Source organism: Xyrauchen texanus, chromosome 8, assembly GCF_025860055.1.
Source record: "Xyrauchen texanus isolate HMW12.3.18 chromosome 8, RBS_HiC_50CHRs, whole genome shotgun sequence".
Classification (NCBI taxonomy): Eukaryota; Metazoa; Chordata; class Actinopteri; order Cypriniformes; family Catostomidae; genus Xyrauchen; species Xyrauchen texanus.
In genome coordinates, this window is record NC_068283.1 from 27,920,246 (window position 1) to 27,933,793 (window position 13,548).

Genomic DNA, 13,548 nt, shown 5'->3' on the forward strand with positions numbered 1-13,548 from the left:
TTCTATGACCTCCATAACGAGCATTCTCATTCATGGAGGAATCCTTATACTTCCCGTGTCTTCGTGCCTTCGACGTTGACATATTCGACTATCGTGGGTGCTGAGGCTTGGGGGTATTCGGAGATGCCGCCGGTAGAGGAGACACTTGCGGGTTATATCTCGCCTGGCTCGGTATCATCGCTAAAGAGACCCACTCTCCCCACAAATCTGTGCAGCACCACCTCCACACTTGTGGGGAAGGCTTATCAGGCAGCAGGTCAGGCTGGTGCTGCCCTGCACACTATGGCAGTGTTACAGGCATACTAGGCTAATCTGTTGAAGTATTCGGTGATGCCGCCGGTAGAAGAAACACTTGCGGATTATCTCTCGCCTGGCTCAGCATCATCGCTAAAGAGACCCACTCTCCCCACAAAGCTGTGCAGGACCACCTCCATGCTTGTGGGGAAGGCTTATTAGGCTGCAGGTCAGGCTGGTGCTGCCCTGCACACTATGGCAGTGTTACAGGCGCACTAGGCTAATCTGTTGAAGGGCCTGAGGGCGGGCACCACGGTCAACGAAGAGGCTTTCTCTGAGCTTCGTCGAGCCACAGATCTGTCTCTCTGCACGACCAAGCAGATGGCCCGTGCCATTGGATGGTCTATGTCTGCTTTAGTCAGCACGGAGAGACACTTATGGCTTAACCTATTGGGCATCAGAGACAAGGACAAAACTTTCCTTCTCGATGCCCCAGTTTCACCTTCTGGCTTATTTGGTGACGCTATGAATATAGTTATCACCAGGTTCCAGGAGTCAAAAAGTCACGAGGAAGCCTTTGGGCAATTCCTTCCTCGCCACACTCAGGGGGAGGGGCCACCCAGCCCCGCCCCGGTCCTTCTAGACGGAAGGCTCAAAAACAAAGCGTGGCAAATCGTGCTCCCCCTCATAAAAACTGGGGGCCGGTTCGTTGCCCTCAGCAGCCCCCAAAGCAAGACCTCATGGCAGTTATTTAAAAAAAAAAAAACCCTGATGGTTTTGCACCCATCCTTGTGGGGTTAGCCCCCCCTTGGGATGGGTCACGTGAATCATCCACCTGTACCCTCCTGATACCCCCACGAAACCGCTCCATTCCCACCGCCTCTGGTGTTTCGCGAGTTAGCGGTTTCCAGCTAAATGTTGGGTGTTCCGTTGCTTCCTGCCTTAGTCCAGGACATGGGACACTTGACATCCCTTCAACAGGAAGTGTCAGAATCTATACCCATCTCAGAGAACCTGGCAGCGTGGAAACTACTGCCAGGTGGTTCTATGTGGGTCCTGAGAACAGTATAAAAAGGCTACAGAATTTAATTTGTTCGCCATACTCCGCGTTTCAATGGCGTGGTTCCCACTACCGTGAAACCGGAGCAAGCATGTTTACTGTGGAAAGAACTGCAAAATCTCTTGGTTAAAGGGGCCATAGAACATGTTTCCCTTCCAGAGAGAGAGTCAGGTTACTACAGCAGATAACTCCTGGTTCCCAAGAAGGATGGGGGGTTGTGTCCAATCTTTGACCTTCTAGGATTGAATCGCTCCGAGGGCATTCAAGTTTAAGATGCTAAGACGGTCGTGTCTCAAATCCAACATCTCGATTGGTTGGTCACGATCGATCTCATGGACGCATATTTTCATATAGGAAGTCTGCAACAACACAGGAAGTTCCTGAGGTTCTCTTTCGGGGGTGAAGCTTTCCAATATCGGGTTCTTCCATTCGGTCTAGCCTTATCACCCCGCACATTCATGGAATGCATGGATGCAGCACTGGCTCCTTTGCGACTCCGGGGCATCCGCATTCTGAATTACATAGACGACTGGCTCATACTAGCACAGTCACAAAACTGGCATTACAGCACAGGGATATTGTCTTAGCTCATCTGGTTTCTCTGGGGTTGAGGCTCAACGCCAAGAAAAGCGTCCTCTCTCCCACTCAGAAAACGACCTATCTGGGGATCGTATGGAATTTGATCACAATGCGGGCACAATTGTCTCCCGCTCTAATCGAGTCCATTCAGAACACCCTGAGCAAAGTCAGGCTAGGCCAAGGTTGCACTGTTCGTCAGTATCAATGAGTATCAATGACTACTAGGTCTCATGGCAACTGCGTCCTCAGTGATCCCTTTGGGCCTTTTTGCACATGAGACCATTTCAGTTGTGGCTCAAAGCCAGGGGATTTCATCCAAGGGCCAATCCCCTAGGCTGATAAGGGTTATGCGCTGCATGCTACGTACCCTCTTCCTCACTTTGGGTCCCACTCTAGGTGCGTCTTGCCGTCGCAGGTTGCTAACAACAGACGCCTTCCTGACGGGCTGGGTAGCGTTCTTAAGTGGTCATCCAGCTCAAGGGGAATAGGAGGGTCGTCAGCTCGATTGTCACATTAACTGTCTCGAGTTGATGGCCGCATTTCTGGCCCTGAAATACTTCCTCCAGAGGCTCCCATGTCTTGGTGCGAGTGGACAACACAGCGGTAGTCTCTTACATAACCATCAAGGAGGTCTACGTTCACGCCAGCTGAACAGACTGAAACGACAGTTTCTCCTTTGGGTCCAGGGCAACCAGAGCAGCTTGTATCCCTGGATGCCTGAATGGGAGCAGATTTACTGACAGAAAATACCGACGGGGAGTGGAAACTCCACCCTGAGGTAGTGGAACAAATCTGGTTGAGATTTTACAAGAGCAGAAGTGGACCTCTTCGCCTCCAAACAGACAGCGCAATGTCCCCTCTACTTCTCCCTGAGTCACCCAGCCCCCCTGGGTCTGGACGCGATGGCACATACATGGCCCAAAATGCACCTGTATGCGTTTTCTCCGGTTCTGGCCAGAGTTCGCCAGCAAGGGTCTTGCCTCTACTGGCCGAACAGTGTATGGTTTTCGGAGATAATATCTCTCCTCGACGGCTCGCCTTGGGCGATTCAGGACAGGAGGGACCTTCTGTCTCAGGCGCAGGGGATGATATTTCATCCCTGGCCCGAGTTGTGGAACCTTCATGTTTGGCCCCTGAAGGGTACCAACTGAGGGACACTGGGCTTTCACCTGAAGTTATTGAGACCGCTCTCAGTGCTAGGGCTCCTTCCACCTGGAATGGTTATGCCAATAAATTGGGTGTGTTTGAAAGGTGTTGCACTGCACGTAATGCAGATCCAGTTAACTGCCATATTGCTTCAGTTCTGGAATTCCTGAAGGAGAAATTGTCAGCAGGCACACGGCCCGCAACTCTCAGGGTTTATGTGGCCGATATGTCTTCTTGCCATGCCTGATTGGCTGGGTACCACTGGGGAAACATCCTTTGCCTGCTCACTTTTGTTTGTGAGGCAATGCGACTGAGGATTTAGCTATAGTCCTTGAGGTTCTGGTTGAGACCCCATTTAAACCTTTGAACCTCTAGAGTCAGCGTTTTACAAGCTTCTGACTCTCAGGATGGTTTTTCTTATGGCAATCACCTCTCTAAAAAGAATAGGGGATCTACAGGCTCTGTATGTCTTGCCAGGCTGCTTAAATTTTGCCCCAGGAATGGCTAAAGCAATTTTGCACCCTCACCCTGATTACCTGCCTAAGGTTCCTTTCTCGATCTTACATCTGGTCACTCTCGAAGCCTTCTACTCCCTGCCGTTTACAACGCCGGAGCAGGAAAGACTTCACAGACTTTGTCCAGTCCGTGCCCTTCAGACTTATGTCCACCGCACTAGTCAGTGGCATAAGTCAAGGCAACTATTCTTTGGCATGGGGGCCACAACAGGGGGGCGGTCGCCACCAAGTAGACTATGTCACATTGGGTGAGGGACGCTATTGCCCTGGCCTATGAGGCGTGCGGTCAAGCTTAGCCAGTAGGTATCAGGGCTCACTCTACCAGAGGGGTTGCCTATTTCTGCACATTTTCCTACACTGTTTATAGGGTTCGCACAAGGTCCTTGAAGTGCTTAATGTGCTTCAATTTAGCTCTTAAAAATGTAAGTAATGGAGTACCTGGAAAATCACCTTGTTTAGTTGAAAAGAGCCAGAGATCAAAACGGACCATTTCTTCCGTGTAATGTGTCTCCATCAAAGATGCACTACCCTCTCATTGAATAATGTGTCTTTTAACATCCTTTCTGTTCTTTATAGTCAGATAAATAGAAACAAATATATATATATTTTTTTTACCACAAATAGCATGAATACGCAAAAAAACTGAGACTTGTCTCTCGTTAATAAATTAACTGCAACACCTTTGCGAGTCTCTGAGATGCTTGTGACAGTACCATTATAGCACTTGCTATATTACTTGTAAACTGTACACATTATTTCAAACTCATATCAGCTCATATCATTATTATATATACAATTTCAAGAAATAATATTAATTGATAGAAAGTACAATTTTTATATTTTTAAAAAGTTAAAATGTTATTATAATTATTAAGACAAACTAATTATTAAAAAATAAATATACACTTTCACATAATTTTTCAGGATAGGTTCTGTTCAGTTCTGTTGCTTGTTCTGCACCTGATCAGCCTATCACTATTTTGGAAGACTTTTTATTTGTGATCTTTTCTTATTGTAAAAGGTATGAGAAACTCTTATTATTTAAACTTATTTAAGATTTGTATTGTGTATTTATTGGTAAAAAGTTGAAAAAAAGGCTATAACTTTACACAGAAAATGTAAGTGATTTGATCACACTAAAGTCATGTTAACACAGATATTGTTTATGTCTTGTTGCTTTTGAATCAGTGAGTATTTTAATGTTCAGAAATTGATATTATAATATTAAAGCTTTATATTATATTCTAGTCAAAGCTATAGCTAGTTTCTGAGGATTCAAAGCTAGTTTCAAAGTAGCTTCCACAACACTGCTCCCTGTGACACCTATTACAGTATAATGATTTTTTCATAGCTGCTTCTCTCAAAATAAATTGCCTTCAGAGAGCAGCTCACTTTCTACGCATCTCTGCAATAAATATGCAGCAAAAAAATGCAAGTGTCATTCAGTGCATGTCAATTTTGGTGGTAAATTTAAACCACGTATAAAGACCATGAATAAAACTGTCAAGGTTGCATCTTCTCTGAGCCATTACCTAGCTACAGTGGTAAACACTGTGGTACTCACACAGTTTTACATTTATGACACAAAGATACAGAAAAGAGACCAGTGGGGGCAGGGCTAGGAGTCAATCCAAGTATGAAAAGTTTCTTTCTATATAGCTTATTCTGTAGATCTCCCATAAATCTACTCTAACCCAGGACTCAGTCGATGACCAAAGGTAGCAGTGAACATTATGTCTGTAAGGATAAGACATAGACTGGCAGGGAGAGGAGAAGTAGGAAGATTAGGAGAGAGAGTAAGAGCGACAGAAAGCTGACCTATATAAGAAAGAGGCTGAAATATTTATGGAAGTGAGTGTCCTAATTCACAAGCCACTGGGAGCATTGCGGCCTATTCCTCCAATTGCAGCTAAGGAAAAGGACAAACACACATGCTTTCATATATGCGTACACACACACTTACGGGGTGTGAGGTCTGCGGTAATCCCTGCTTGCGGGTCATCTCCACCAGTGCTCGTCCACTGGTCTCAGTGACAGAGCCTCTATCTAGCACCGAATGGGTGTCATTCTATGGGCCAATTGGCCAATGTCAGGCTTGTTATTTGAGCCTGTTATCATAGCCATTTACTCTAAGAAAGTGTAGACGAAGATCTGTGGTGTTAAATACGGTAAATACTTCATAAAACTGCACGAGGTGCACTTGGAAGTGTTTAGAAGTAATTTTCCGATCACTGATAAAAAGTTGGATTAATGGAAAAAGTTATGTTAGGGCAATAACTTTTGAAAGAGAATTTTGAAACAGAAAGAAAGCCCCCTAAGTTTTTTTTTTTTTTTTGTTTTTATGTGAGTTTGCACGCAATGTGTCCTGCTCAAACCGGCTCAAATCTCAGCACCCATCCAGCAGCAGAAAGGTTGAGACACACTTGGACAGATCCGACTCAGACGTAAGCCTGCACACTCAGATAGTGAATGCTTCATTATGACAGTGTCAATTAACAATGAACCGCAATGGGGTCAATGGCGCTGTATAACTGTGTAACCTTTCTTGTTTAACTGTGTAATCTGTAATCATAGCCCTAGTGAAGAGTCAATTACAGCAGGTCAGCTTCCTGTTTGGATTGATGCATGATGCTTAGAAGAATCTGTACTGGGATTATTGTATGGTAGTCTATCTTGTATAAACATCTAACCAATGGGTGTTCATTTAAGTAGGTTAAATGGTTCTGACAGGCTGGGAAAAGGCTCTGAATGATTGCTAAGTCTCTTTGCTATACAAAAGATTCTTATTGTAAAATTACACTCTCCATGCTTACAAAAAGAGATGAACTTAGACCAGCATGAATCTCCTTGTTTTGGTTAACCCCCTAACCCCCATTGTTCTCAGTTACACAACAGTTCCAGGACCTTTAATTACTCTGGGTTGTTACCATGTTGCTTTCAGTCAATTCAGGCCTTTGTTTTGAGGACAGTAACTGATAGCCCTGCTTGTGAATTTAGGATTGATGCGTTTGGCTTGTTTGATGCTCACTGCCTGGGTCTGCTTGAGCAGACGAAAACAGAGTGGAAATCAATGCTGTGTGTTTACGAGGGAGCCAGTGGAATGTAATCAGGCCTAGTTGAGATGTACTGTACAAGCTGGAGTCTGCCGCTCCTGAAAGTCTAAACAGAATGAGAAAACATTCACACTCTCCCGCAGAGCACCCTTATACTGCTGAACAGCATGAGAAACAGAACGATAGGTGGAACTCAGTACAGACTATGAGATTGCTTAACATACAGCTTTATTGCATTACATTTCCAGGTGAGATGTTTAATTCCTGTCAAAAGCTGGCTAAGAAACACCTTCCCTAAATATTTTCGACTGTTTTAAACAATGCATGTAGGTTGAGTTTTTTCAGCAGTAACAGCACTAGGGCAAAAACACACCATCTTGATATTGAAATGCTTTACAGAATTAAAATTGAACATGGTAGAACAAGATGGTGAGAACATGAATACCATCAGATAAATATTAAGGAGGTACTCACGTAAGAAGTACTCAGAGGCATCTGCTTCATAATCTGTGTCTTCTGGAAAGTGATCTATCTGCTTACACAATCCTTTGAAGTTTCCTGTAACAGTGAAACAGAGAACGGAGTTAGGTTTGTCAATTAAAAAAAGCACTACATTTAAACAGTATTCATTTGAGAGGGTTATGTCATACCCTCTATAAGTCAAGGTCTTTTTGCTTTCATGACCATTTTCCACCCTCTTTCTGACCCTTAGAAATGAACAACTTTTTCAAATGTTTCTCATCTCATTTAGTTCTTCATATATTTAGAAATATTTATCCTACATGAATGTCTTCGAGACATATATATATGCCATCATTAAGTTGCGGAAGTGTGGAGCAAGCTGTATTTGCAGCTTAGTTTCTAAAAAGTAGGTTTTCTGACTGGTGAGGAAGTTTTGAGTTCTTAAAGTCACAGTATGTTCCCTATCAAAAGCTACACTTTGATGCTGCGCTTGATTTAGTGCTTTGGGAACGTCTTTTAGGAGTGACCAGTTGTGAATATGTGTGCAACACTTCAATGAAATTGACTGGAATTCATAGCCTCTGCTGGTGACATCATCAGGATGTGCCGGTACCAGGGTCTATAAATAGATGCGCCACAGGTGCATTGTCAGGTCTTTTGTCTTCAGACCATTCTGTGTGTGTTGTGCTTCTCAAGCCTGTCAAACTTTCTACTTTCCTCTGATAGGAGTTAGATTTTTTAGGCAGTGTGCAGAAAACCTTTTTTCTTCCTAAATATGCGCAATAAACAAGGCAAACGGTGTGTGTTTCCGTGTTTACGCCATATGGCTGAAGCGGACACACACCAGGTTTGTTTTGTGTTTGGGGGAAGAGCATGCTGCTCTTGTGTTGGGGCAGGAGCATTGCGAGCTGTTTACAGTGAAAATGCTTTGCACTCGTCTCGCTTACTACCGAGAGAACGCAAAATCATTGACGTGTTGCACACCTATTCACAGCTGGTTACTCCTAAAAGACGTTCCCAAAGCGCTAAATCAAGCGCAGCATCAAAGTGTAGCTTTTTCAGTGAACAAGGGTTACAGTTAAGTAACCTGAGACGTTCTCATTGTACATTGAATTTTTTTATTTCAGACGATCCAGGAGATTTATCATGAAATGTCCCTTAAAAAGTGCCCTCTCCATTACTTTTCAGAGGGTGATAACCTTGTTCAAAAGACCATCATTGCTGGTAATTAGCATATGTTGTGTTTTGGATGCAGCAAGACACCAGTAAGGTAATGCCAGTTGACCAGTATTTTTCTTTCTAGTGAACAGCACAATGATCCACCATCTAGAGCAGCACCATGGATATTCATGCTGGTCTAAGCTGGTCTTTTCAGCTGGAAAGGGACACTGATTGATGTGTAAACCCAGCACACATGGACTCAGTTTGGGCTCTGCAACTCAAGCAAGCCTGATGATGCTGTTCAGAGCAGAGGCCTATCGCAAAGGCCCACCAGCGGCAGACGGCACCTTGTAAACAAGAGCAGGACAGCTGGTGAAGATCTGGAGCTGCACCAACAGCTGTGCTATGAGAAGCTCATCCCCTAATGTCCGTTCATTAGGCTTACTGACTTGCTAGTGTACAGGTCCAGACACTTCTTAGCCTACTCATTGAAGAACCTGCTGCCCTCCGATACAACCCTGGCCCATAGCATATAACAAGTCAGTCCAGGTGAACAGTAAATGTGGGCCTGCAAACAGCCGCTATTACTACTGTCTTTGATGTGCATGGATATAAACAACGGGCATGGCACCAGGAGCACAGTGCCAAGCTTCTGAAGTTTTTCAACCCTCCCCCGATTACCTCATTGCTCTCCCTCCTTCATCCCTATTTCTCTTTTCCTCCCTCCCCTGTGTTTCTCTAATGATTTAATCAGGTTTTTTTCTTCTTCATGGTGCCAGGTGATGCTGGAGATATTTTGGCTAGAAGGCAGAACATTAGTGGCATGATGTGGAGATGAAATGAGAGTAGAGGCCTATCAAAGACGCGCGCTTTCATGTAGGAGACAGATTTACCCTACTCGCTCAACTCCAAACAGTTTGTTCCACTAGGGCAGCAGTGTCCAAACTTTTTTGGTCTGGGCCAAATGCAGAAAAAAATAAGGTGCATAGGGCCTTATCACTGTAATTATTAAAAAAAATTCTAAAAGCTACTAGATTGCCACTATGCATAATTTTTATATTGTATGCTTAATATTATGCAAGTTTGAATCATAATATGTGCTTTATGGTATGCTCGTGTAGGCCCTACATGTAAATAAAGGATAGGGTATTTCACTCACAAGGAACTCTTATAATGGAACAGTGATATATCTTATACAAAATATTATACTTGTTTATTCAAATTTGTATCTCTTTCGAAGTCCATTCAGTGTCACTGCAAAGAACATATAGATCTGCTACTGAGTGTTGGGTGTGACTCATCACAATAATCAAAATCAAATTATATTTAATCACTTTATGAAGTTATGCAAGAAATTACTCTTTATTTTTCATGGAATTACTCTTTATAGCTATACAATTATAACTTCTGTTCTGTTGTTACTTGTGTTACAAATACGATTTTAATTATTTGATCACAATTATTGCACTTCATTTTATTTTGTAGATGTGCATGTGCAAGCTGAGCGCATGCATCAGGCACAGATGTGTAAGTGTTTTAAGCACTCTCTCCTACAGTATGTCCTCACTCAAATGGTGCTGAGATGCCCGTGAATCATTTTCTTGTTTCAACGAAATATCAGAATGAACCAATTGATTTTACTTCCCAGTGTTACAGAGGACGTTCTGGAAGAGTATGCTCGGTTTGCAAGTCTCTGTGCTCAATAAACTCTGTTCAGCCGTGCGCACAACAGCAGCTCTACTCAGTTGTATGATGTGAGTTATCAAGACATTTTAACAAGATTAAATACATGAGTAAAGTATCTAACCTGATGTCAATTCTTTAATAAATGCATCATTCTTTCTGCGGGGCACTTCATCCTTGGAAATAAGGAGTATTCCAAACTCCTGTTGAACTCCGCCAGTGGATGAAGCTGGTGACCACACAGAACTCACTAGTGAAGATGATGCGCTGTGAATAGCGGCTGCACGTGATAGTGGCATCCAGTGCCCAGAATATGAATTTCAGATCATTTCTCCATAGCGGGCCGCATCGGAGCAGTCGGAGGGCCACAGATGGCCCGAGGGCCGGACTTTGGACACTCCTGCACTGGGGTTTCAGGACAAGCAGAAAGATAGCAGACACACAGTACCTTCTGCTTTTGACAAGATTACACTATTTATTTAGTTTTATTGTATTTTTTTTGTTGCCTTTTTTGGCTTTCAATATTGGTGGTTTTCATAATGACAGCTTTTGCTCTAAGAAAATAGAATAATAAATTTTAAAGACACTGAAGCTGAAGCTAGGTGTTTTGAGTGTACATGGAGGAGAATCAAAAGATCATTATAGTTCATTGGTAATATTAAGTAGTTTTTCTATGTTAAAATACAATACCCTATTTAAGTTATTAATAGTAAATGTGCATACAAGAAGTAAGCCATTTTAATTTCCCTGAAAAGTGTTAAAACTGTGGCTAAAAATCACTTTGAGCATTAACTTAAGCATCCCGTCCAGCTCAACACAGCAACACTGGCTTAATCAATGGCATAAGTTTTGGGTGGGACTGACTTTGTTTGATAACAAATAGAAGATGTTGAGGAATGTTCAGGAAACCTGTTTATGGACACAAATGTATGGACAAATGACAATTTAAATTTCCATTATTTCCATGTTAAATGTTATACATTCTATAGAATAACAGTAGCATCTTTTACTATAAGTTTTTCAGATATTGAATTTTTCGCTGTTCAAAAGCCGAGTGAGGTCGATTTTAATGCATTGAATGAATGTGCAACATGGCTAACAGCATTATGATCAAACTGATTCAAGGGTTTAAACAGTGGTTAAATGGGAACCCCAGCATGCACACAGTGTTGGGTGAGACATCCCTTAATCATCAGAGGATCAAATATGAAAGTGCTAAGTGTGTATGTGTGTTTATTTGTGTGTGTGTTCATTGCTCTGCTTCACCTTCCTGTGCTCTGGCACACAATCAAACATTGCACATTGATTTCTATCAATGAGCTCTGCGGCAATTAGCTGAAGCAGGAGTAGCATGGAAGAGAGAGAGAAAGAGAGAGAGTTAGAGAGAGAGAGAGAAAGAGAAGGTGAAGATGAAAGGGTAGAGCAGGACAATAAAGTAAGGAAAGAGGGAAGAATAGAAGAGATATAAAAATCATAAAGAATGAAAGGAAAGTTATACAAAAAAAGTGCCTATTGATTTGTACACAGTATAATTAGGAACATAAACCTCTTAACAGCTGCAATGTTATATCTATACTCTGGTTTTCACATATAGGCACTGTCTTTTCTTATAATAATTTAGTTTTTAATCAACAAATTTTATTCTTTTATCTCAGACGAGGAATATCAAAATACAACTATCGATCACAAAGTTGGAATACAACAGTTATATATATAAAATCAGAATCTATCTGTGTTTCACATGTCTCTCACATAGTCAATGCCACATGATGCATTTTGTCATTAGCTAAATGAGGCACAAGGACCTTAGGGTCAACAGAATATTTAATTTGATGCGAATGAAAGAATGAAAACAAAGCTGTAAGAGATAGATTTCTTGATACACATTTAATTTTCACAGCCCATTTTCCAGAGTTTTTCATCCACTGGCAGTTTCAACGACTGAACAATCAATGTCCAGGTACACAACAGTAAATCCACTGAACAGACTGTACGTATATCCCTCACAGCCTCGTTTTAAGTGTGGTGTCTGACTAAAATCTTGTATGGAGAGACTAAAACCCTATTTACATTTATGCTTTTATCCAAAGCGACTTACAGTGCGATTATTACAGGGACAATCCCCCCGGAAGAACCTGGAGTTAAGTGCCTTGCTCAAGGGCACAATGGGGGTTTGAACCAGCAATCTTCTGATTAACAGCCCTGTGCTTTAGCCACTACACCACCACCACTCCAGACATTTAAAGTAAGCAAACCTTATTTTTCTAGGTCTAGCTGGCTAACCAGGAACCATCAAACTGAGAGCAGCCTGTAAGATTTCATAAGGGCAGTTCTAACAGGCATTCTGTGTTTATAACATTGAAATTGCAGCCATTTATTAAACTTATATCACTAGCAAAGGTGAGTCAGGTGACCCTTGAGTGTCCAGGGCTGATGAAAACCACAATCTGCATCACTGACAGAGCAAGTCTTACTTAATCACTGTAATGGCTGAGAGGGGTCATTAGATCCCTTCCTCATAAAGCATGTAATTATCATTATGCTTGGGGGGAGGGGTCACGAGAAGAAGGAAAGACAGTGGAGATGGGGAGGGAGGGCAGCAAATTTATGAGTGCTTGTGCAGCAGAAATCCCTGGTCAACCCACGCACCAGGCTTTCCCGGTCAGCATCAGTCGATGAAACACCATTCCTTGTGTTCTCACTTTCATGCCCTTTCTCTCCCTTCACTGGATATTTTGTCTTCATAGTCACTGTTTAAGAACAGAGGCCATTTTTAAGTTTTTTAAGTGGATTTTTTTAAATTATTAGACATTATCTGTGGTATTAAATGCCTTAAATGTTAAGGGTGGGAAGAAAATCAGCAGGTACAGTACCTGACAATACAATATGGAGATCTGGGTCATTATATAATATTGTGATTCTTCATATTTAGTGTATAGTTATTCAAAGCTGTGATATATTGTGATATTTTGGTCCTTTTTTCTTCTTTTATCTGGATTGGATTTTGAATTTGTGCAATTATATTCTCATTTTAGTCTAATAGATACAATCAAGTGGTCATTGACATAATGCTGCAATATGGTTTGCAAAACAAAAAGTAACAGTGTACACATCTAATGGCAAAAAAGCTCAGCGTAGGTGCTCCTACAAAAAAGGGGAAAACAGCTTCAATAGAAAAAAGTCTGCATACCAAAGCACCAAAAATAGAACATTTAGGATAATCCCACCTTGGTGACATTTCAAGCCCCCATGTTCTTCATCAGACCATCTAAAAATTAAACTACAAATATGAATTATTGGTGTGAGAATATTTATATTGTATAGTGAGGCTAGATGTAAATTTTCCCCACCCCTATTTAATGCAATTCATTTGTTTTTCTAAAATTCTAAAGTAAAAGATTAAAGGGATAGTTCACCCAAAAATGAAATTTCTCTCATCATTTACTCACCTCATACCATCCCATAGGTGTTTAACTTTCTTTCATCTGCTGAACTCAAATGAAGGTTTTTAAAATAATTTTTCAGCTCTTTTGGTTCATACAATGCAAGTGAATGGGTGCCAAAATTTTGAAGCTCCAAAAATAGCCTGGAGCGATGGAGCCACTGTCAGGGGCGGAGGAGCGCCCTGCTGTCCGGCAAAAACGCAGAGGGGTCG

General features: G+C 42.1%; 1 protein-coding gene across 2 annotated transcripts in view; it reads right to left on the reverse strand.

The window, feature by feature from the left end:
• Positions 1–13,548, reverse strand: part of LOC127647357 (voltage-dependent calcium channel gamma-2 subunit-like) — a 104,883-nt gene that overhangs the window by 34,831 nt on the left and 56,504 nt on the right. For both annotated transcript variants that reach the window (XM_052131547.1, XM_052131546.1), the window contains one exon: positions 7,062–7,145. In XM_052131547.1, the coding sequence (XP_051987507.1) occupies positions 7,062–7,145 (84 nt within the window). The remainder of the gene's footprint in view (positions 1–7,061; positions 7,146–13,548) is intronic.